At 41.3% G+C, this 25,167-nt stretch overlaps 1 protein-coding gene and 1 long non-coding RNA gene across 5 annotated transcripts in view; one reads left to right on the top strand and one right to left on the bottom strand.

Annotated features, from left to right (window-relative positions):
- The window catches only part of LOC139031247 (uncharacterized), a 186,271-nt gene extending 182,462 nt beyond the window's left edge, over window positions 1-3,809 (bottom strand). The window contains exon 1 of the long non-coding RNA XR_011483710.1: window positions 3,578-3,809. This is a non-coding gene — a long non-coding RNA (uncharacterized lncRNA). The remainder of the gene's footprint in view (window positions 1-3,577) is intronic.
- Window positions 3,810-3,961: 152 nt separating this feature from the next.
- SYNPR (synaptoporin) overlaps window positions 3,962-25,167 on the top strand; it is a 378,090-nt gene continuing 356,884 nt past the window's right edge. For all 4 annotated transcript variants that reach the window (XM_070455754.1, XM_070455757.1, XM_070455756.1 and 1 more), the window contains exons 1-2: window positions 3,962-4,077; window positions 4,204-4,269. In XM_070455754.1, the coding sequence (XP_070311855.1) occupies window positions 4,060-4,077; window positions 4,204-4,269 (84 nt within the window). In that variant the 5' untranslated portion in view covers window positions 3,962-4,059. The remainder of the gene's footprint in view (window positions 4,078-4,203; window positions 4,270-25,167) is intronic.

The following is a 25,167-nucleotide window of genomic DNA, read 5'->3' as shown; positions in this document are numbered from 1 at the left end:
TGACATAGAAATAATAACACATGTTGGCAGGCAGTCCTTACTTGTCCAGTGAATAAGTCAAGGTTTCTCAACCTTGGCAACTACTGACATTTTGTTTGATTCTTTGTTGCAGGCAGCTGTCTTCTGCATTGAAGGATGTTGAACAACATCCTTGGCCTCTACCCTCTAGATGCCAGGAGGTGCCAGTAGCAACTCCCCTCCCTAGCTGTGACAACTTCAAATGTCTCCAATTATTGCTAAATGTCTCCTGGGGGAGGGAAGGGCCCACAATGCCCTTTATCAAAACTACTGCAGTAATGAATTGTTTTGACATGTCAAAGGAAATCTTCATAACTATAGGTTCCTAGATGAAAACAAAAGAAGAATTTGGAAGCTATTTGATTTGTGCAATCAATACTGACTGCTAAGTTGCTTCAGTTATGTCCAACTCTGCAACCCTATGGAGTGCAGCCCTTCAGATTCCTCTGTCCATGGGATTCTCCAGACAAGAATACTGGACTGGGTTGCCATGTCCTCCTCCAAGGGATCTTCCTGACCCAGGGATCACACCTGGGTCTCATGTCTCCTGCACTGGCAGATGAGTTCTTTAATCTAGTGCCACCTGGGAAGTCCTAATATAATCATTATAAGCCACTAAAATGGATCATGTATTCTCCACCAAGTTAACAGGACTGTTGAATCATTTCAAGAGATTTGTTACAGTAAAAGGGAAATTATTTTTCACCATCAAGGGGCAGAGGAGAAGGGGTCACTCTCAGTCACTGACAGTAATACTGGGGCAGTCTTTTATCATCTCTCCTATTGCTCCCAATCCAGTTCTTTAAGGAACCTAATGTTATTTCCATATCTGAATGTAGAGGTTCTAGCCCCAAAGTTTACAAAGTATTTAACATTGTAAATAGGATATGGAACTCAGGGTTATTTTGGTGATGCAGCTGTTGGCAGCTCATCCATTTCTGGAACGTGAGAAGCATCCTCTGACAATATGCAATTGTCTAAGCGACTACATTGCCATTTGCCATGATTCTGGTTTCCTTCACATGGTGTTTGGAGGACTTGGAAAATTTGCCACTGTATTAGCAAGGAGGAATGTTGGGTGTGAAGAGAGGCCTGGGGGAATAGGCTCAGTGATCACACTTCATCTTCGCCAAGTTCTCAGCTCAAATGAAATGCAAGTGGGTGGTATTTTAAATAAATCAATCTCTCTGTCTAAGGAGATATACATGTTTATATGATTTTCTAACCTGGATATATTACCCACAAAAGAGGGGATGGCAGTGATGCTAGATGAGGTATTTAAAGCACTTAGCACAGTGGCTGGCATGTAGTGAGAACTGCGTTGGTATAAGCTATTATGATAATTATCATCATCATTAAACATATGCAGGAGGTGTTATACCTCATAAGCTACTTGACTATGATGGAAAGAGCAATGATGCAAGGACAATGAAGTCATACAGGATGGAATGTTGGTTCAGCTACTTCCTAGCTGTGCACACTCTAGTGTGCACTCAATCAGCATAATTAACCCTGTATTGTATTAGTAGTAACAACAGACTTCAATATCTAAATTGCTTGCAACTCTTAATGCCTTTCTTGCTCAAATCCATGCCCATCAAGGTCTGACTGCAGCTCTGCTCTACATCAATCTTATGTCAAGACCCAGCTTGTGAGAATAGTCTCCTTGCAATGAATACATCAGATTAATCATGGTAGAAGGAAATTAAAAACATGGCAAGTCATGAAGGGGTTCTTACAATTTCTGCTTAGAAAGGCAGTCATAACTTCAGCCCACAATCATTGACCAAACAAGTAACATGGCAACTCCCGAGTTCAAAAGGGCAAGGATACATAGTGGAGGAATACTGCAGAGAGGACCAAGATGGTGCCACCATCGACCACCCTCTTAAGTGGGCCTCGGAGGCCTCATCTTTGTTTCTGCAACAGTGTTAGCAGTTGGAAATGAAACTAATACACTTGGAGATATTATGATGTGTCAGACTCTGCTCAAGATATACCTACAAAATCTCATAGAATCCTCAAAACAACCAGTTAAATTGACATCGTTGGCTCCACTTGACAGATTTTTAAAAACCAGAGGTCTTGAGGAGGTTAAGTAACCTCACACACAAAATCATATACAAAAACTGTAGGACCCAAGCTGAATATCTGCAGTTGCATAACCACTTATTTTTGAAATAACTTGTTTCTAATTGTTTTAGACTCTATCTTCATGTAGGAAGAGCAGTAGGAACAAAACTGGCTGGCTGCAGATGGTGCAACTAGCCCTCTGGAGTTCTGACTCACTAACTTTCTAGTTTTTCTCCAACAAAATCCATGGGTAGGGGTCATCTACCCTGGCCACTCTTTTTTACCCAGTTTTGGTCTGCTGCCTCCCCTTCTCAGACTTCAAGCTATTCATTTCCATCTTTCTCCTCAACTCCTGAAAATTAATTACTCTTCCTCCTTCTTTCCCCCACCCCAACTCCAAACCTTTTTGGCAAATCTTTGTAGTAAACAGATGGGCTATCTGTGTTGCTGGGAGACCACTTGATACATGGAATTGAGTCCAAATGGAGTGAGAAGGAAGGTGACATATCACCTACAGGGTGGAAAGCCTCAGAGTGCTAAAGACTCCTCCTATTTTTTTTTTAACTGAAAAAAAATTTTGGGCCCCTAGGGATCTCACTAAGGATCTAACCCATGGCCCATGGCAGTGGAAGGGCAGAGTCTTAACCACTGGGCTATCAGGCAAGTCTCCTTTTCTATTTTGAATTAAACTCTGGCTTCATTCTCCACACTCCCCTCATGGGTCTCAATTTCCTCATCTCTAAAATGAGAACAATAGTAGTTACTACTGCTAACTACTACTGATAGTATCTATTACTACTAAACCATTGGGGTTTTGTGAATACTTAATGAAATGTTTATCAAGCCTATAACACAGCTTCTGAAAGAACTCAACTGTTTTGTTGTTATTATTGTTGGCCGGCTCAGCACACTAAGGGAGGAAGAGTGTCTGAGGTGAGATGGGGAGCACTCAGTCCTATTTATGATGGATTTGGGGAGCTTAATTTGAGGACTGTATTTTAGGCAGATGATCTCAGTTGAAACAGCATGAGTTTTACAGAAACTTGAATTCCACTCCCTGTTTAGCATCTCATGAGCTATGTTACCTTGTATAATTCAGCCTGACGAAATCTATTTTCTACTTTTTTTTTTCGTTTTTCTTTTTTTCCACTTCAAAATTACAGGCGTAGTAATTTGCTCCAGACCTGACACAGTGGCCCTGGGATTACCTGCCCGGCATACTGCCCCATATTGTTATGATTCATGCATTTCCAGTCTCCCCGCCAGCCCCTTTCGCCTTGACCTGGCCCCCTGCTTATTCCTGAGAGAATGGGCAGTATTCACCCTGTTCTTACATCTCTCCCACCACCTGGCACTGCTGGGCCACGCGAAGAACATTCCATGAAGGCTCCGGGGCATGACCAGGTCAGCGGTCTGTCTCTGGTGTCCAGAAGTTTCCAGAACTCACACACCTCTTCACTTACGGTGTGGGTTGCCTGCTTCTTACCTGGAACCCAGGTCTTCAGGCGGGGGACCATCCTGCTGAGGGTGCCAGCCGGCTTCTTCCAAACCTACAGCCCCAAAGTTGCCCTGGAGCCTAAGGGTACAGGGCGCGCCCGCGGCGACGCGACTCCAAGGTCGCGGTTTGGCCTCGCCCACCCTGTCGCCCTCGCCCCCGCAGCTGGCCAATCGCAGCGCCCCCCGGGCCGCGGGGCGGGCTCCCCTCCCCGCCTCCGCCGCGCCCCCGCGCCCCCTCCCCGCCGGCCCCTCCCACCCTCGCCGGCCGTGCACGCCGCGCTCGCACGCGCAGGCTTCCAGAACCCAGCCTCTGCGCGCCCGCTCGGGGCACTCCGCTCTCCGCCGCCTCGCTCCCCGCGCCCTTTCCGAAAAGGGGCTTCTGGCCCTGGGCCCCGGGACCGAGGACTGCGGTGGCCCTCGAACTTCATTTTCCAAGGCGCCCCTGGGTGAGAAGCCGGAGCGAGGCGAGCTATGGATCCCGTGAGCCAGGTAGGACTGACTGGGCAGCGCGGGGGATGCCGCGCGACCCCTGGGGTCTGGATGCCGCGTCCCCCAGCCCCTTCCTCATGCTCTCTCTCGCTCTTTCTCTCTCTGTCTCGCCTTCTTGGTCCACAGCTGGCCTCAGCAGGTACCTTCCGGGCGCTGAAGGAGCCCCTTGCCTTCCTGCGAGCCCTAGAACTGGTGAGTAGCGGGCTGTGTGCGGGGAGGAACCCGCAGGTGAGGAGAGGTCGGGTGGGGTGCTCTCGCTTCGGTTCTGCTCCAAGCCTGGGAGGCCAGCCGCTTCCTTCAAACCTCCCCACTCCTCAGGTGCCATTCCAGGATGGCGGGGACAGGATGGAGGGATCCGGCTTGGAGGCGGGAGCGTGGACGAATTTTTGCAGGCGCTTAGACGAGGTGTCGTCTCTCAGGCGCGCAGGGGCTGAGGAGAGAAGCCTCCTGGGGAGACCCGGAGGAGCGCAGATGCAGGAACTGTCGTTGGGCTCTGCTGCTCACCTGCATTTTGCGGGCTGAGGGCGTGAAAGGAGGGACCTGGGGCAGAGCGAAGTAGCAGAGAGGGCTTGGCCAAGCTGGGAAAGTTGGTGAGCGCGGCAGCAGCTCTCCGCCCCGCCTGGGATACTGGAAGCGCTGTGATCCACGCTCCAGCGAGAGGGAAGCCGAGAAGCTATGAAAGATAGTAGCGTCGAAAGCAGGACTTCTTCCTCCTGTCTCAGAGTTTCTCTACTCTCTCCGCTCTCGAGGGCTTTTCTGATTTCTCCTGGAACCTCCCAGCCTTCTCTGGAGCTTTCTTCAGCGCCTGGGTTTTAGGAAATTGTATTGCTCGCATGTTCTGTCCCCTTAAAAAATAACTTGATAGTCCTAGGGCAGCTTATCTATTGGCCGAGGATTAAGGCGCAGAAAACCTACCCACGGGGCCACAGAGCTTTGTTAGTGTTGCCGACTTGGATGATCGTTATTCAGAGTGAAATCTGCGGGTCACACATTTTCTCTTGCTAGGAGCTCTGAAAGGCAAGCGAGTCTATCTGAACAGAAAGTTCAAAGCCCGTCATGTAGCATTAATCACAGGCCCTATCACTGAGGAGCTAGGAAGTTATGTAAGAGCGTGTTCTGTCCTCCCAGATCTTAGCTCCAAGGGCCAGTATCCGGGTTTGGCAATACAACAGTGTTACATGCTTACATGGTTGATCAGGGTAATCACATCTGCCTTGTTTGTAAACCTGCATTAAAATGCATGAATCTATCAACTGGACATAGCATCAGGACAGCGTTTGGAAGGCTTGAACTAGTGGTTTAAGGAAGGCTTTTCTCAAACTGTTTTCCTCACAGCCAGGTTAAAGCACGCAGGACTCACAGTCCAGGCAGCTTTCAGTTGACGTTCTCAGACTTCTGTCTACACTCATTCATTTAGCCATTCAACAAACATTCTCTGCCGAAGAGTGGGTTTTTTTGCTCAGTGTAAAGGCTGCATTGCCAAGCCATTGTCTCTCAAAACAAAATTCAAACACCTGCCATCATTTCTGACACAATCTCTCAGGGTTTCACACTGTCACTGTCACCCCACCTGAAACATTAGTTTGTATTCCCTTCAGTCCTATTACAATGTTATTTCATGTCACTCCCCAGGCACACCCTCAGTGAGTATATTTCAAAGTGTGAATGGTTTTGTTTTCTTTGCAGATTTCTGGAAATCACATAAAAATATTGGAAAGATGGGTGCCCAGAAATCTGCATTTTTTTTTTAGCAACTTCCTAGGTTCTTCTTAGGCACATTAAAGTTAGAGGACCACCACCTAAGGTATACAAGTCCCCCCAAAACTCCAAAGCATCTGTTTTCTTACTGCTTCTGTTATTTTTGTTCATTCTGTATGGAGTCCCATCACAGCCCAAGCCAAATACAAATGTTTGTCTTTCAACCTCAGCTTAAATACTACCTTCCCAGTGAAGATTTCTCTCATAATTGCTTCTTTCCCTCTCCTCTATCCCAAACTGAATGATTCACACCATTCTTTGGGCTTCCATTACATCTTATTCATTCATTTATTCATAAGAATGTATCATGCTGTCTTATAGTTATCTTTTCTTGATGTGTGTGTGAGAGATATATTAACTTAATTTTTTTAATTGAAGTATAGTTGATCTTCTTGGCCTCTAACTCTTTATGGAAGAAGGAGTTTTGCTCGTAAATCAATGATTAGCTCTCATTTATGCCAGAGAACCTGAATAAGGGACCAGTAAAACCTTGAAAGGTCATGTAAGTTAGTTGATTGCCACCTTTTGAATGAGCTAAGGTTCACAAATGAGAGCAGGGAGATAGAAGGTGTGAGAAGGTGTATCAAGGTGGAGAAAGGGAACTATCTCTTCTGTGCATGCCATGACTGAAGAGTCACTCTCAAGTCTCTGTTCCCTGTGGAAAATAGTGACAATGAGAGAGAGTTCTAGCTTCGGAAGAAAATTTGTTCTGTTTGTCTCAGTGTTCCCCACAGGTGCCTTTGTATGTGATAAGCAAAAAGTGTAAATTGAGCATGACAGAGCACCAAAAACATCCCTGTTCCTCCTGTTCTGTGAGGGAGCAGCTTCTCTGTGGGAGAAGCTGGTAGTCTTCAATGTATTTGAACAACGGTCCTTTCAGTTTTCAATATTTGTGCTGTAAAAGTAAAAGTGTATGTAAAGATCTGTGTTCAAGCCTATTTAATATAACATCCTTTGTAGGGGAAAGACCAAAACAGTTAGTAAATTTGTTAATAGGAAAATCATTAATATATGATTCATGCATGCTGTGGAATATTATACTGCCATTGTAAAGGTGGATTCAATTAATATGTGTTGACCTGGAGGTCAGCATGTGCAATTGTGTTTGATAAAATTATTAAGTGCAGAAAAATGAGTTTCATTCTTATTATTTGATGAAATTGCTATTTGGAAAAAAAAGTGGCTTTCAATTTTCCTTCTTTTAATCAATACATGGAAAATGTATTCACTCAGATTTCAGACTAATGGATAGCATGTAACTTTTTTGTAAATATAAAAAAACAAAACATAACTTTGTGAATATGTGTGTGTGTTTGTGTAATTTGTATAAGCATAACATTGATATTTTTTACCCAAAGGGTGTAATTTGAGGTTCAGTGAGGAGAGGAGAGTGTCAAGGAAAGCTGTGTTCTGCAGAAAGAATCATGATATATCCCTTGTTCACAGTTGTGTACATGAGTAATTTAAAAAATAATTCATATTTTTTGAAATGACTTCCTATGGATTGACCGTATGAAGCAATATTACTTCTAAAGACATCTTCCACTTTGAGATGTATTGCCTTGGAGGGAAGCATGCACTTTATTGATGTGTCCTTTGCTTAGGAAGGGCTCATGGATATAGTAGATTTGAAGTTTAAAAACATAAAAGTTAAACCTTCAAGGAAGAAGCTTTAGCCAATTTCAGACCTTTAGGCAAAACTTCCAAATCCTTAATCTCTACTTCAGTGAGGTCAAGGGCATTTTCAGTATCTTTTGGGTCAAAACCAAAACTCAGGACATAGCACTGACTCTGATGGTCTGTTTCATGTACTCTCCGATGGTTAAAAAATTTTTTTAAATGTCCAGAAGAATCTCTTAAGCCATAATTTGAAGATAGTAAAAAAAATGTTAATTTAATTTACCTTATTTCTCAGATTTACTAAGTTGGTGTGAAATCCTGCCTTCCACTTATTACTCTTATTTTGCTACTTCAGTTCTTTGCCAGGAGAACTTTGGCCTGCTCTTTTTCCTCTTAAAACATTCTTGTTAATGCATTCTTTCTTTTTTTTTTACCATTTGCAAGGTTCTGTATTTGCACCTGTAGATTTCTGTGTGATGGCAGGTGAGGGACCCCAGCAAGTCCAGGACTAGAACTGGTGCAGATGTAAGGGCATCCAAGGTACTTCAACTCCCCCAAATAATACTTGATGGCTGGCAGGTCCAGACTCCACCCCTTTAGAGTTAGCTGCTGGGTCAGCTTGTTTGATTCCTCTAATTCTTAATCTTTTACGTCCATCCCCCATTTTGCTATATCATTTCTGCTACAACGCCTGGACTCCATATCTCCATTCTGCCTTCCCAAAGCAGGCCAGCTAATCCAGAGATGCAGTATGTCTGATGTAAAAGGTATACAGTGCCTTGATTTAAATGGAAGCACCTGCTCTCTGAATCGTCATTCCTGAATCTAAATTCTGTTCTGTTTTCCTAACATCGTACTGCTTGCTTGATATGAATAGCATTTCTGATCATGTTATTGATGACAGCACATTAAGCATATTTATAACATAACATAATGTAATATAGTTATCATTTTTAACTCTTGAGAAGGAACAGTAGCTACCTCTGTCATGCAGGCTTCATATGAGGCACTGCATTCCCCTGCTTTCCATGCATCATCATATTGAATCTGTATGGCTTATGTTCTCATTTCACCGTGAAGTTCAGGGAATGTTAATAACTCATCAAGGATAAAATAGTAGGGAAAAAAAATAGTAGGAAATGGCAAAGCCAAAATTTGAGCATTCTCATTGCAAACTGTATTCTCTTAAATGCTACACTGTTCTGCTCCCTTCCATGTGGCAGGCACCTGCCATGGCTTATCCCTAATCCTCAAAGAAATGTAAAAGGCAGATGCTATCCTATTTTGCAGTGTTTATCTCACCCACTCTGATATGTATTTAAAGCCTTTTCTGAAAATGCCACAGAGTGTTTATATTTAGAGAATATCTCAACAGACATCAATTGTCTTTGATATTGTTTTATTTTCTGTTGTTTTTAATTAACCAAAGTAGGTTCCAATTAAGCATTAGTATCTTTTCATTTAAAATATGTTGGAAAAGAGTTTGATTATAAAGCCAAGAATTTAATCTTATGGTCTTTTTTTTTCTTTTTTCTTAAAAAATACCTGTGCATGAGTCAGACAGCTCTTTTTTTTTCCCTAAGCATAAACAGGAATTCTAACATGCAACTAATTTAAATTATGATCAGTAATCTGCCATGAGGGTGTGATGTAATTGCAAAGCTACATTAACTTGGATTTAATTATAACTTCTAGCCTCTCAATTAGTGACAAAAGTCATGTGTGCAGTTGGAATATGAATCCATAGATAGACTGTTCATAAAAGAGCAACTCCCCAGTGGACTAATGAATTTGTCACTTAATGTTTTTCTGAGTTCTATGAAGACAATTGATAGTTGGCCCCACAAATACAGAAAAAAAGATAAAATTACTACTTATGGTTTTGAATCCCTATTTTATCCTTTTCCTAGCTTGGTAACCTAGGGAAAGTTATTTAACTTTATTAGGCATTTTTCTCATCTATAAAATGAAACTGATAATAGCTCCTACTTTAAGATGTTGCCATAAATGACTCAATTCACATAAACCACCTAGCACAGTGCTTGGGCTATCAGAAGTGCTCAATACATGATATTAAGGTGATGATGATGGTAGTGGGATGATGATAATGGTAACTATTTGAGTGATAGTCTGATGGAAAGGAGGAAATAGAAATCCACCAGAAACTAATTTAGAGCATTATGGCAACCTCTTGCAAGTTAGAGTCTTGGCAAAATTCTGACATAGAAAATCTATCATACACTTGAATGTGCCTCTTTTGAGCCCCTCTCCCCTTATATCCAGAGAAGGCAATGGCAACCCACTCCAGTACTCTTGCCTGGAAAATCCCATGGACGGAGGAGCCTGGTAGACTGTCCATGGGGTCGCTAAGAGTTGGACATGACTGAGCGACTTCACTTTCATGCACTGGAGAAGGAAATGGCAACACACTCCAGTGTTCTTGCCTGGAGAATCCCAGGGACGGGGGAGCCTGGTGGGCTGCCGTCTATGGGGTCGCAGAGTCGGACATGACTGAAGCAACTTAGCAGCAGCAGCAGCCCCTTGTATCATCATGTCCAAGACTTTTTTCTTTTTACCAAAGCATAAGTGACTCTGTAGGACATTGTTCTTTGGAATATTTGCATTCAAAGAAGTTTCCAGAGAGGCCAAGTTTGAACCTAAAGGAACAAGTCTCACAGAAGAATTGTAGGAACTTAGTTCTCAGGAATGTTTTGGTGAGGTGTGGGGGGACAGTTTTCCTGATCTTTCTGAAATCATAATCCATAGACATTGTTTATTCTTGAAAGAGTTACCTGTATCCAACTGAACTCTCAAGACTGTCCTGTGTCTATAGGTCCTTATAGTATCAACTACGGGCAATTAGTAACCAGACCATAATACCCAGGTACACCTGACCATTAGGCATCACCCAGACAAAAATAGGAGAAGAACCCTGCACTCATGCTCAGCTGGAAACGTCACTTCTAGTTCTCTGTTCCCCAGAGGATTCACATGTCTTCCTGATCCAGGTGAGAAAAAGTAGTCTTATGGTAATAGAAAAAAATAGTGAAAAATCTCTAAGGAATGTATCTACAGAACCATGACTTTCCTTTGAGCCTTCTTTTTCTGCAGGCATGTCTTTGACTTTGTATGTGTGATTATTCTCATTCATTCAGTTAGCTTAGCCATCCTTTGAGAACCTCACTTCCTCACTGAATTTGGGGGAAAACACCTTTTGCCTACCTTTTCACAATTTTGGAAATTTTAAGGAAGAGGAATCATGTAAAACACTTTGTAAACTAAAGGTCATCCAGAAGTAAACAATAATTGTGATCATGATGATGGTGATGATAAAGGAGTGATCTTTTGCAATCGGGTGACTCTGGATATCATGAGATACATAGGTGAAGGTTGAGGTGTGAAGTGATCTCTGCTCCCTGAGGGGTTGAGCTCTTCCCTGCCACTCTGCCTCCTTGAGCCTCTGCCCCAGTCTCTGTGGTCTCTCTGGAACCCACAAGAAAGAATGATGCTGCCTGTTGAAACTGATGCATCATCAAAACTTGGAAAGATGCCACCCTCACCCATTTTAGCTCTCATACTGAAAGCTTGTTTCTTGCTCTGTACACATTTCACATTTATCAGATATTTGTAGGGCTGGCGATAGTCTCTTGCACCTGCCACTTTTGCACATGCCACTTCCTTTGCTTGGAACACACACGGTTTTCACTGAACCCTTTTTAGCTGGCAAATTCCTCTTTTCAGGTGACAGTTCAGACATCACTTCTTTTGAGAGGGACTGTCTGAGTAGGGAAGTCCCTCTGGATTAAGTCAGCCTTCTGATGGCTACCAGAGCACACTATTTAATGACTTATATTTTTGGTTTTTTACACATTTTTTGCTCCTCAACCAGACTAAAGGTTCTGGGAAAACATGGATCTTGTTTGTCTTATTCATAGCACGTTGTAAGCATCTTTATACAGTGCTTGACACATGATAGGAATGCCTCCAACAGCATTTGTAAATCCCACCCAACACCCAGGCAGTAGATGCCTAGTAAGGCATTGGTTCGGGGTAAAGAATCTTCCTGCCAATGCAGAAAACGCAGGAGACACAGATTTGATCCCTTGATAGGAAAGATCCCTCTGGAGGAGGAAATGGCAACCCACTCCAGTATTCTTGCCTGAAAAAAAAATAATCTCTTGGACAGAGGATCCCTGGTGGGCTACAGTTCATGGGGTTGCAAAGAGTCAGACCTCACTGAGTGACTAAGCATGAAGCACAGTGAAGGCTTGGATGAAGGAAGGCAGGAGGGAGAGAAGGGAGGAAGGAGAATAGAGAATGAAGAAATGAATCCCTGAGAACACGTTGGTGGGGTGTCAATTACCTTTCATGATCTCCTTGATCTTAATCATTTTTCCGTGTTACCTCCTATTAATAGTGATTGCTCATTACCTGTAGATCTTGAACTTAAATGATTTCCCCATTGAAGACAGTAGGGATGTATATAATTTCTTCTTATTTCTAGTTCAAATTTCTTTCTACTATCTCATGTTGTCAGAACACAAAGCAAAATTTAAATGCTCACCACCATAATGACTTAGAATGCCCAGACCTTCTTAAGAACCTTTCTCATTCTCAAAAATACTCCTAATCCCTGAGAAAATTTTTTTACTGATTTATGTATATTTTCTAACAAAATCTTTGTTGATCCATTGCATAATGAAATACAGGTTCAGCAATGTGTTGTTGAAACATACTTTTAAGGAATTCTGTAGAATTCAGAAAAGATCCGGATATTTAGCAGCAGGATGAACCCTTAAATTCTTTTGGTTGCCTAATAAATTATTTGAGTCAGATTCCATCCTGGATGCAGGAAGAGCAAATCAATTTTGTCTGCCTGTTTGTGTGTGTGTGTGTGTGTGTGTGAGAGAGAGAGAGAGAGAGAGAGAGAGAGAGAGAGAGCTAGCTTCCATCCTTTGAAATTGTTATTCTGAAGGATTTGTGTGCCAAGTAAGAAGACATACCCCCGATGGCTTTAACAAGAAATGACCACATATCCATCTGGTCTGCCATGAGACATCCTGGCTCTGCTTTCATGCCCTTAATTCACCTGATGGCTTTGCCCACACCTGATAGACAGTTGGCATTACCCATGAGATCATTCCTGAAGCTGAGATCCAGAACTGGGAAGGCAGAATGGTTAGATTAGAGCAAAGAGTGATACCAGAAAATTATTAGGCACAGACCCATCTTCTGAATGAAGACTGGAGATCTTGGGAGATGTTTAAGTTAGAGAAGAGAGTGGTTTGATGAGTAGAGATTGTGACTGTGATTGGGAATGTGTTGACTTTGAAGCCACACTTGCTTGGGTTCAACCATAGACCTTGAGAAACTGAGTCTCAAGTTCCTCAGGGATCTTAACATACCTAAAACATATGTTTACATATAAATATAAATTCATTACTGAAACACCTTGGACATCTACTTTCTGTCTCTGACTCTCAACTTCTTGAATTATAAAATGAGGATAACATCTAGAATACATAACTTGTGAAATAAGCTGAGCCAGCATGTATAAAAGTTCCCATAAGAGGGCTCATTAAATATTAAATGGTCCCAAATCTAGAAAACTGAAGCTCAGGTATCTGGGGACTCTTTACTGCAGGGGCAGTGCCTGATGTGTTACCTTTAATTTTCATCTACACCTGCCGTTTGAGGAAAGGGGAGGCATATTTTCGTTTTTCATAATCATTGACCAGACTGTTTAAAAGAACTTTTGTCATCAGAATCATATCACAGATTCTATTTATGAAGCAACTGAAAGCAAAACATGATTATATGTGTTTGAAATCTATTTTAGAAGACGTATGCTTCCTTGTTCAGGAAAAAAAAAACAGCTAAGAATAAGTGTGAAATTGTAGCATTAAACACTAGGTATTCTGGGGGAAAGACTGTTTATTAGCAAGAATGATAAATTTGAAATACAAATATTCATACTTTTATTATTACTTTAAATTGCTGGCTGCTTTTTGCTTTATTTTTAATGCCTGGGCTTATTTATTACATTTCCCTCATTTAGTAACAGAAAGAGTACCTAGATTTGAGTGTCAGCTATGACACTGACAGACTATGGAATTTTGTGCATGTTACTTTAACCTCTGGGTCTTTCATATTTATATGAGTAGAAATAATACTAATTAGCAGAAAGAATTATTGTGTGGGTTAAATGAAATAACACTTGGAAAGCGTGATGGCACATAGCAAGCACTCAATATACTTTTATTTCCTTTCCTTCTTTCCCCCAGAATAGGTTTTACTGCCAATGTAAATTTCTCAAGAATTTGTGAAATTCTGGAAAATTTCACGAGGGAGCCTTTTCGTTTCTCTAGATGTTCCTAGGTGTTCTTGTGTTACTGTCTGTCACACACATGCATGCACACACACATTCTTTGTACTAAAGACATGAAGAACACATGCATGAGACAGATGTATTCTAATGGGAGAGTATGCTTTGGCACATGTGGTTGGAAAGGAGAGAGTGATTAGACTGGATCACCAAGTCCTAGATCGTTGTCCCAAACACACTGGAGCCCCAGGCTGTCTACAGGCGTTGGCCAGGTGACCATGAATTTGTGAAGCTTTTCGGAAAGGAATAACATACTGCTTTATTTTAAAGAAAGACAAAGCCCCCATAAATAGTGGGAGTTCACTGAATGGCTGTATGTTGTCAGGTGCTGGTCTCTCCTAAATCAGTGCTATGTAACTTAGATACGCAATTTCATTCAGATCTTACAATGACCTCATTAGGTTAACTTGTCCAAAACTACAGAGCTGATAGGTGACCAAGACAGGATTTCAAGCGACGTCTGTCTGACCTCCTGCCTCTTCCATGCCTTCTGTGACCCAGTGATACTAAGTATATTTGTACTGGGCAGTGGATTTCTTTTGATGTTCTATTTACAACCATTTTTATGCATAAATTATTTGTTTAGTAATTTCACATCATTAAAATATAAGCAAAAGTTAATAAATCAAAATTACTCAATATCCTTTTACTGAGAGACAGCTAAGGTTAGTATATCAAAAAATATTCTTTCAGACATTTTAATGTTAATGTACCTTTTTTCCCTCTGAGGGGAAGGAAAATGACATGTTAGATTCCTAGGACTGCCATTACTTAATACCATAAACTGGGTAGCTTTAACAACAGAAATTTATTGTCTCAGAGTTCTGGAGACCAGAAGTCTGAGATCAAGGTTTGAGCAGAGTTGCTTCCTCCTGAAGGCCATGAGGGAGAATCCATTCTATACCTCTCTGCTCAATCCTGGTGGTTTGGCTGTCAGTCTTTGGTGTTCTGTAACTTGTAGATGGTGTATCACCTGCAATTCTGCCTCTGTCTTCACAGGCTGTTCTCCCTGTGTGTATGTCTGTGTCCAGACTTCTCTCTTTATGTGACACAGGTCGTATTGGATTAGGGCCTGCCCAATGCCAGTGTGACTTCATCTTAACTACATCTGCAATGACCTTTTTCCTAAATAAGGACACATTCTTAGGTATCAAAAGTAAGGATTTCAACATGTGAATCTCAGAGGCATACACTTCAACCCATAACAAATGGGTTCTTAAAATAGGCAAGGCTTTGTTTTTTGCTTTGCCACTATGTAAAATACCTTCCTCCACAATTTTGATGGCTGTGTAATATTATACTGTGTGCCTTTACTAGAAATTGCTTAACTAGTTTCTAATCTTAATAGTTTTTAAATGGCTATTATTTTTAAAACCTACAAAGATTCCCTTCTTAAAGATACATGTTTACTATACCTTTATTATTGTTTACTTTATTTCTAGATGTAGAATTTCTGGTTCAAAAGGTTAGGCATTTTAGGTATTTGAAACAATTACCTGATTTGCCCTCTAATGAGGTGGTTCCATTGTGGGCATTGGCAGTTTAAAAGTTTTCCAATTTCAGACAAAAATGTAATCTTGATTAAATTTGTACTTTAATTTTGCACTGAGATTACATCTTTTTTCATAAGATGGTTTATGTTCTCACTTTCATTTGGAAACATTTTAATGGACAGAATGGATTTTTAAAGCAGTAGCTGAGACTGCCAAATTCATGAGGCTCTTCACGTGGACTTTTATATAAGCTGCTGCCTTCATCTTTCTAGGTCATTGTACTACTACACTATTTGGAAATTATTAGATGGCTGTACTCTGACTTGAGTAGAGAGGGAAATACTGAGCCTTCCTTTCTCTGAATCATTACATAAGAATAGATTTCTATAATTTTTAGCATACCAAAGCTAACTTTGATGTTATGAATCCTTAATAATATAAATAATTTTATAATATAAAATTGGCATCCAAGTTGCATTGATTTATAATATTAACTTTATTAATCATAAGTAACTTATTATTTTACCTTAAATGGTGCTCATAAGCATTGGTACCTTTTTGAAATGTGAAGCTCATGTATATGTCTGTAGTGACTCATGCATACAGATTTATACTCTACCTTCTTTGAATTTGAGACACTTGGAACTTTGATAATTCTTTTATGGGAAAAGCAGAGTGGATGGGTGTTATTGCATCACCTGAGGAGTCCTGGGGTGTATCTGGCCTGTGGTTATAGAAAGCCCTTTTGATAAAATAAAATGAATTCAGCCGTCCCCAGATGCCAAGGGCATTTCCTGTATTTCCAGGATCACATTCCTGACCACACTTGGTATTAACAAAGATAACATTATGGATGCACCCTGCCTCTGCCTCACATGTGGCTATTTTGGGCCACCTTGGCCCGTTGGAATTAAAATAACAGTTGTTAACCATCATTGTGTACTTGCTGAGCTCCAGGCCCTGTGTGAAATGCTTTCAATAAGCATGCCATTTAATTCTAGCAACTCTATTGCAAGGCATGCATCATTTTCCCTTTCTTTAGGCAAGAAAACTGAAGATTAGAAAAACAAGTTTAGGTGTATATGGTTTCAGTGCATATAGTAATAACAGAAGAGCTGGGATTTTGAACCCAGGTCTTCAGTGCTTCAAAAAGACCCTGTGTGTTTTTCCTAGCAATTGCAGAGGGAGAAGAGTTTCCATTCTCCCCTAGAGACTAGATCCCTGTGAGAAGAACCATTCCAGCCAATAGAGCTGCTGCCTGTAGCCTTAAGTGAACTGACTGCAGGACAGGCCCAACCATTCAGCCAGGCTGATGGTACCTACCAGGGTAAAATCCACCAAGGTGGTGGGTTGACTGAACTATTAATACTCATTTGCCTCTGTTTGGTGGGGAATTCTATTTGGGGGCAGCAGAGCAAAATTCTTGCGCTCTCTTTGCAGTTTAAAGGCAAGTATTTTTATAAGGCATTTCTTATAAATCCCTTGACAAAATGATAAATGAAAGGGTGGTTTTGATTTGCTTTGATTTATCTTATTTGTAGATACCAGAACCACAGTGGCCTAGGTAAATGATGGTGAATACTCAGAAAGAACCAGGGACTGGCTCCTCTCTGCCTCTTCAGTTTATCAGTAATGTCTCCACCACCTTTTAACTGACCAGCATGTGGCTGTAAAGATGCAGCTCTTAGAGCTTGTAAACCTTGTGTTTTATTGCTTTGTTTTGGGGCAACACTCAATTTCCTCTCCCATCTTGGTTAGTCTGTCTTGGGAGGACCTGGGGAACATTCCCAAGGCCGTCAGGCTGGTAAACATTGGTGCCAGAATGCAAACCAGGTCTGCTGGTGGCCAGGTAGCTAATGTGTGAGGAAGCAGGAAGCAAGCTGCTGTAAGAGGCAACCCTGGTGACCAGAGATGTTGACATTTCTGCCTGTGGAAGCCAGTTGTTACTGAGCAGGAGCATAGGCCTAAGTGTCTATATATTTGCTGTGTTCTTAAGAAGACAGCAATAAGGATTCTGGCGCCATGCCTGGGAGGTTTGAATGTGGGAACTGTCTTCTCTTTTTCAAACACCAGGAGGCCCAGCCTTTGGAGAATACACAGAGCGTGCTGACTTCTGGATGTAGCCTGCAGTCTGCAGCTTGTCTCACTGAACCAGAGAGTCCTGGCACCCTGGAGACTGTCTCTGTGCCTCCATGGAGCTGGCCTAGTTCTTCTTGTGCAGAAAGTTCTCCGGAGCCATTTGACTGATGAATGAATGGGAACTTTGGTGTTCAGAAATTAACTCTTACTTGATTTTTGACATGATGGGATTAGTGAGTTTAAGGATTCCTTTTACCATCCTTCAGATAGAATGAAAATTTATTTTCACTAAATATCTAGGAAGCATAGAAATATAGGGACTACGTCTTGGACCAAAATCATAATGGGAGGCCTTGGCACCTATTAGCAGCATGGGGTAAGTGAGTAATACAGCTCTGGGTCCCAGACAGGCATTGAGAAAACCTGCATTTCTCAGTCAACCTGTGTAATCTCAATTCTCTTAATAACAAGTACCATTTGGTTGTCTGTAGTTTGAGGAATTATTGAATAAAGAATCCTAATGGGGGAGGATTCTGAACACTTATGTAGAGTGGGTCTGCCCACCAGAGCATTCTGCAATAATGGAAATGCTCTATTCTTCACTGTCCAGCACAGCAGTCACTAGCCACAAGTGGCTATGGATCACTTGAAACTGAGCAACTGAATTTTTAATTTAATTTATCTGTAATTAATTTAAATTTAAAGAGCTAGTGGTTACCATATTGGACAGCACATGTGCAGAAAATTGGTCCATCTCTCTGCTTTGCAAAGGCAATGTGCTAAACTTCAGTAGAATACTTAATAGGAACTGGTTACTATGTTGTAGAATATATTTACTGTGGCTCTGTTCTTTAAAACATTCTCTTTTTGGTCACACCACATGGGAGGCACAGAGCCTTAGCCATTGGACTGCCAGGGAAGTCCTTAAAGATTCATTTTTACATTTATTTTTTTGATACTTTTTCTGTATTATACAGTTGACAGCAGTGAGTTTATAAGCCACCTTCTAAAAATTTATTAGACCCTGAAATTTTAGAACTTTATCAGTTCTTTAGTGTATGCTTTTTATGCATTTCCATATATTTGTGAACTTTATACATCAATGTTATAGATTGAAATAAAAAGATAAACTAATCATCTTTTCTGTTTGCCTCCTGATATGAAGCAAGATGGCATTTGTTAAAGTTTTTACTAATTCGTTAGCAGGAGAATATCTCATAATAATAGTTACTTGTTTTTAATGAATATATACATTTTATTTGAAAGCAGGCTAAAAGTGACATAGATTGCTTAGTGTTATGTGATGCAGATAAATCAATTTCTTCAAGGTTTCATTATTAAGAAATAGTGTTGAGACATTTATTTATTCCAAGATTAGCAAGATAGTCTGGTAATGTTTTGACAATGGCCTATTGAGCAGTATAATTAGCATGCATGTGTACCTTTAAGAGGAGGAGGAGCATGGTGTTGAGATGAAGAGAGCAGCAGCGGTACCGGTACATCATGGCTGTGGTATCAGTCACAGGCACAAGACCTTGAAGTGAGCAAGTCCACATGTCTCACACCCTTCACGCCACTGTATCCGTCACCCGTAGATGGTATGAAATTTTCTAGTCTGCCCAAGTGTCCTGGTTTTTCAGTGTCTTGTTTGGGTTCCCTTGACAGCAGCACATAAGTTAAAGGCTGTTGGGAAGGGATGCCAGGGAGCAGGAATGAGGGACCAAGGAAGTGAAATGGAGATGGGAAATGAGTCATAACCAGTAACTCACAGAGCTTCCTGAGCCAGCATCATGCATGCATCTCAGATCTACCTTGGGGACAAAGAGGGGAAATACTAATCTTTTGGCTCCCAGCCCCCACTACTCAAGGGTGGCCTCATGGAAGTTAACTCCTGTCTTAATGTGAGTTCCCCAAAGCAAACTCTGAAGTAAGGATGACATAGTTTATTTGGGAATTAATTCCAGCAAAACCAATAGGAGAATTGAACAATGGGACAGGGAGTGGGAGGCAATAGAGAATACAGTGTTACCACCATTGGCAACTGCAGGTCAATCCCAGTGTCAGATGCTGGAGACCAGTATAGAACGCTAATTGGCTGCAACTGTTACTTCTGAAGAGGCTGGAACACATTGTTTGGAGATGGGCATGTGGATACCTCCAACAGAACTGTTACTAGAGAAGCCAGTGGGTCTTGGGGAGTTAGCAATTTCTGACACAGATACTCAACAGATATTTTTCCAACAGTTTCTGAATCCTCTACTTTACTTTGGCTAAGTTTATATATATATAAACTTCCCAGGTGGCACAGTGGTAAAGAATCTGCCTGCCAATGCAGGAGACGCAAGAGAGAGGAGTTCAATCCCTGCATCGGGAAGATCCCCAGGAGTAGGAAATGGCAACCCACTCCTGTATTCTTGCCTGGAAAATTCCACAGACAGAGGAGCCTGGTGGGCTACAGTTCGTGGGGCCGCAAAGAGTTGGACACGACTGAGCGACTGAGTACATGCACACACGTGTGGTCTATTCTGATCCTTATCAGAGATCATTAAGCAGAAATCATTTGATTGCAAAGAATAGGAACCCATTCAAAGTGACTAAGTGGGGGGGGGGATGGGATATATTGGAAGGAATCAGGGTTATCAAAAGGCAAGGTTCGTCAGTCTTCATGAATGAGGAGAGAAAGGGGAGAGCTAAGAGGTGGAAAATCCAAGAAGAGTTTTTCTCCACTGTCTTGCTACATCCTTGTCTTCTCTGCTCTATGTGCCTCTGTGTGTGCTGGCTCCACTTCTCTGACTTTCACCATCGGTGTCTTGCTCTGCCTTTTGTATGCAAGGAAGACAGTGTCTGCCCCCAGCCTGATTTTAGCCACACATTACAAGCATCCAACACCATTGCTCAACACAGACTCTCCAAAGATGGAGAACGGCGACTCGGCCTCATTTGTGTCATGGCTAAGCTAGGGTCCCATCACCAGATCTGGGGAGGGGAGTAGGACCATGTAGCATACAGAGGTTGGCGAGCGTTGGAGGGAGGGAGATTCTACTAGAAGGGTCCATGAGTAGGGAGAAAAGGATTGCTATCTCTATTTCACTGAGAGTGAAATGCAACATTTTAAAGAAAGCAGCATCCCAAGGCAGTGGGTAATCAGTGCTGAATCACAGGATCCCAGGAGAATGGTGGTAGTAGTTTCCCAATAATTGAGAAATAAGCACAAATGAGGTGTCTCTGTGGGTGGTGACTGCCACTTAGATGTTGGGGGACACTCCTCTTCAGACTGTCTCCTGTGTAGCAGGAAGAGCCCCTTCCACGTATTGAATATAGCACTGTTGAATTCATTAATCATTAGAGGTGCTTGGTATTAAAATTAGCAGCAAATGATGAGTGTCCTTGATTGCAGAATTGGGATATGTTTTTCACTTGTGGTGCTCAAGAGTGATTGGGATATATTTTTGATAACTGTTCCAAGTTTCCCTGCCAGTTTCAGAAGAACTGTTCACAAAAGAGCTGGTTAGGATACAGAAATGGAGTGTGGAAGAAGGAGGGGATATGACTCACCTTCAAGTGATGCCTCACAAATTGTACTTTGGCAAGCAACATTTTATAAAATTTGTTGCCTAGAATGCTGCTTTGAAATGCTGCTTGTGTTCTAAGTATGAAATCCAGAGGTACATTGTATCTCTCTCTCCCTCCCTCTCTGTCTTCATCCTTCCATCCATCCTCATTCTAAGGTAAGGTCAGGGTGAATCTGCTGACTCAGATATCTTGGTTTAAAAAAAGAAAAACAAGTGGCATGGTGTTGGTATCCATGAGCTTGGTACCAGCCTTCAGGTATGCTTTAAGGATAAAATAACTGCACCAGTCTCCTGCCCAAATCCCTTCACCATGCTGCACACGGCCTTCTTCCTCCCACAGCTGTTGTAAATGTTGATTGCTAAGTCATAGCCGCCCCTTATCCAGAAAATTGCCTTTGGCTGAATGAAAGACACCAAAACTAGGAACTTATTCTCTGCACCAGAGGAAACTGACAGCTGGTAATAGTCTAATACTGAGGTACACAAAAGACTGGGCCCCTAGCCTCAGGGTAGGACCGGGTCTGGCACAGTTTACACTTGAGAGCACCTGGCGGGGTCAGACCAAAGCTGCCGTCTAGCTGACACCGCATCCTCGAGTAGCCCCTTCGTCTTTCTGCTCTCTTCCTCTTGCACTTTCTGCTGTTTCCTGGAGAGCCCTCCCCCGTAAACCAAGAGCGCTCCTGTCTCTGTCTCAGGCTCTGCCTCTGCGGAACCTGTTCAAAGCTGGGGTTGTTAACTGTGGTTGAACACTATTTTTTTTTTTTTTTTTTTTGAAAAGCCTATTGGCAAAGTAAGCTGTGGTGAATTGGAAACAGTTCTATTAAATGAAGTGAGATATGACTTAGTGAGAAGAAAACCAGATTGGAAAATCCAGCCTTGAATCTCTTTTCCCTCACATGACCTTAAACAAGTCAATTTCTGAGGCTCCACTCCCTCATTGGAAAGGCGGGAGTGTATACTGATTTTTCCTTCATTATCTCTGATGAATCTGCTGTTTTGCAGACATAGCCTTATTTTTCAGTACTGTTACTGTGACAAGTTGGAGAAATAAATCTGGACATTTAGATAATGTTTTGAATGACCTTTAGATATGAAATGTGTTTATTTTATTAGCACAGTACCTAATGTACAATGGGACCCTCCAAGTGGTGTAAATTTTGAGCAGTTATTTTTAAATATTTATACTTTAAAAGGCATACATTTGTAACTATTGGTTAACGTAAAAGAGAACTCAAGCTGTAGAACAAAATCTGGAAAAGTTTTCATTACAATGATTTAGCTATTTGTTTTTTAATTGTACTGGTAGGAAGAAATGGGTAGAGGGCATGGTTTAACCATCTCATGTTGAGTTTGATGAATATACCAACACTGACTATTTTGATAAATTTATTTCTGTTCTGTGTATATCAACAATTAAAATGTCCAACAGTATTTCTTCAGCAAAGTAAATGACTTTCTGTCCTGAGGCTGTGTTATGAATCTTCTGGAAATGACATATTGTAATTTATACAACCCTTCCAAGTTTACTGCCGTAGGCTTATGCTTAAATACATATGATTTGTGGAGGAGAGTTGAACTATTTTAGAAAATTCTCCATAGAAGCTTAGCAGTGACCAGCAGATAGATGGTTTTGTCATGAATTTATGTAGCTTTTTGATGCCTCTGGATTTTGTCAAGTTCCTGTCTTCACAGCAGCAGCTCACCTGGGGTCTGTCAAATGAATTAATTTCACTCTAATGTGGAATGTTACCATAAGCTTTCCTGAAATATGTGCTCCATGAGGATAAGCCTGCCTGTGAACTTCACCTCTACAATTCTGTTAGCTAGAGCTGGGCCTGCTTTGTGGTAGACACCCAGATATTCCCTAAATGAATGGATGTATGAATAAGTGAACTAGTCATTTTCTCGCCTGGGACACTCTTCCTCTCAGCATCCCTTGTTTCATCATTTTCTCCCCTCTTGAAATTTTGCCCATCTGTATAGAACCATCTAAAATTCTTAGACTGTTTCTTTTATTTATTTGAAATTTCATGAAAGAAATGTCTTCCTCTGTTTGGGGAGGCTTATGGTTTCCCTGTCTGCCCTAATGGGTGAGGTTGGTGTTTCCCATCATAAACTGGGCTTTGTATTCATAGCAGAAATCTCTTCCTATTATTGTTCAAATATAGTGAACCTGATGTCCAAAGCCACGGGACTGTAAGTTATTGGGATAGAATTAAGTCTTATGGGTCTGATCCCAAGTTTATTATGCAATCCTGTGCCCCACTTTATTTCAGTAGCCTTGAGTGTATCTAGACATTTTTCAGTAAAAGATGACTTTTTATCAAAAATTTTAAGGTATTGGTTTTCATTATTGAAATAAAGCATCAATAATATTCAGAAGCCACTTTGAATAAATGTGCATAATTTATCCTATTCCTTTAAACATATTTTTATCTAAATGTGAATGTAACAGATAGTCATCATCCTAAACTTAGAAATTAACAGTGAGTACAATAAAGAATTCACTTTCAAAAATGTATATTTTCAGAAGTGAAGATCATCAAGTATAAAAAGCTGAAAAATCTTCATATAGTAATACTGGCTTTATGGAGAAGGAAGTGGCAACCCACTTCAGTGTTTTTGCCTGGAAAATTCCATGGACAGAGGAATCTGGTGCACTACAGCCCATGGTGTCACAAAGAGTCAGACATGACTGAGCAACTAAGTAACAATTCAGATTAAGGTGATTTCAAAAATAAATAGAATCTGTGGCTGATTCATATTGATCTATGGAAAAAATATATAAAACAAGCAAGGGCTTTGGAAATATTTTACCCTGTAATTCTGAACTCAGAAAAAAAATCTGAGAGTAAAATGTTCTGTATGACCTTATAAATATCACTGCTATTTCAACCCAATTTCTGCATCTCCACCTGCCATGTCTCACCCAACATTCAAGGCCCAGTTCAGATGCCATGTCTCCATCCCAGATAACTTTTCAAATTCCCCTCTTTTACCCTAAGTGCCTTTAGATTCTCAAAGCGTGTTTCCTTTTACAGCATCTTATGAAAGTAACATTTGTACCTTCTTTATCCTTTGTAAATTCCTGGAGGCAAGAACTGCTGTCTTACTGATCTCATAACTGAATGTCAGGCTTCTTGATTTGAAGTGTGGATTCAAGAACAGGTGCCAGCTTACTGCAACCCTGAGGAGCAAACCTTTGGGGCAGAGAAGAAAGCATCTTTTGTTAGTGAGGTTTCTCAATATGCTCCCTGTCAGTGTGTTTGAATGTAAAGCAAGCCTGTCTTCCTTACTCTGCAAACAGTAAATAGGCTGCTGTTATGAATAGGATGCTGCACCAAAGGCAGGTGACTTTGCTCACACCTGACGATTCCTCGCCGGCAGAGCAGACTGACATTTTCCTGGGGACTTATACCCAGCCCCTGTCTATCAGATTTACCAATGATGAAAAACAATATAAAATTAATTTGCAGCTGTCCCCTTAAAATTTGCCAAGGAGTTAATTAAAATGATAAAGATCAAAGTAGCAGGGAACTCAATACGCTTAATTATGACTTCAAAATGCCAAGAAATCCATCATCGCTCTCTCCCTCATCCTTGAAAAGGATTAGGTTCTCTCTGCCCAACTTCAGATAGATTCCATACAAAGGAAGGAAGACTGCACTTTAGGGGACAGGTAATTTTAGTCACAGGCTTGACGGCAGCTCTTTCGACTTGAGAAAGACAGATTCTTTCAGTTGATCTGGAGAAAGGAGGGAGGCTTTTCAACTGTCTTCACTTTTATTGTGCTTGTTCTCCTGAAGCATAAAATGTACACTCTCCATGGTGAAGAGTGTACATGGCAATAGTAATAATAATAATAATTGTTATAATATTGAATAGTTAGTCTAGCTAGGACCTGTACTCAGTGAGAGTGTCTGTTTTGGGTGAGGTTTCTCATTATGATCCCTCTGTGAATTTAAAGTTGTCTTGTGCTTTATCCATTGTCTGTTTTATGCAACTGAGATTTCCCAGTAAGACAAAGGAGGATAATTGTTACTGTTTCCATTTTACAGGTGAGGAGATAAGAGGCTCTGAGACGAAGTGATTCACCCTGTGTCACACACAAATTCCACAAACGTGCCAGGATTCAAACCCAGTAAATGGGACTTCCAAACCCATTCATAGTCACTGCATTATG

Source organism: Odocoileus virginianus, chromosome 26 (genome assembly GCF_023699985.2).
Source record: "Odocoileus virginianus isolate 20LAN1187 ecotype Illinois chromosome 26, Ovbor_1.2, whole genome shotgun sequence".
Lineage (NCBI taxonomy): Eukaryota > Metazoa > Chordata > Mammalia > Artiodactyla > Cervidae > Odocoileus > Odocoileus virginianus.
The sequence above is the reverse complement of the archived record's forward strand: the minus strand, read 5'-3'. Positions and strand labels throughout refer to the sequence as shown.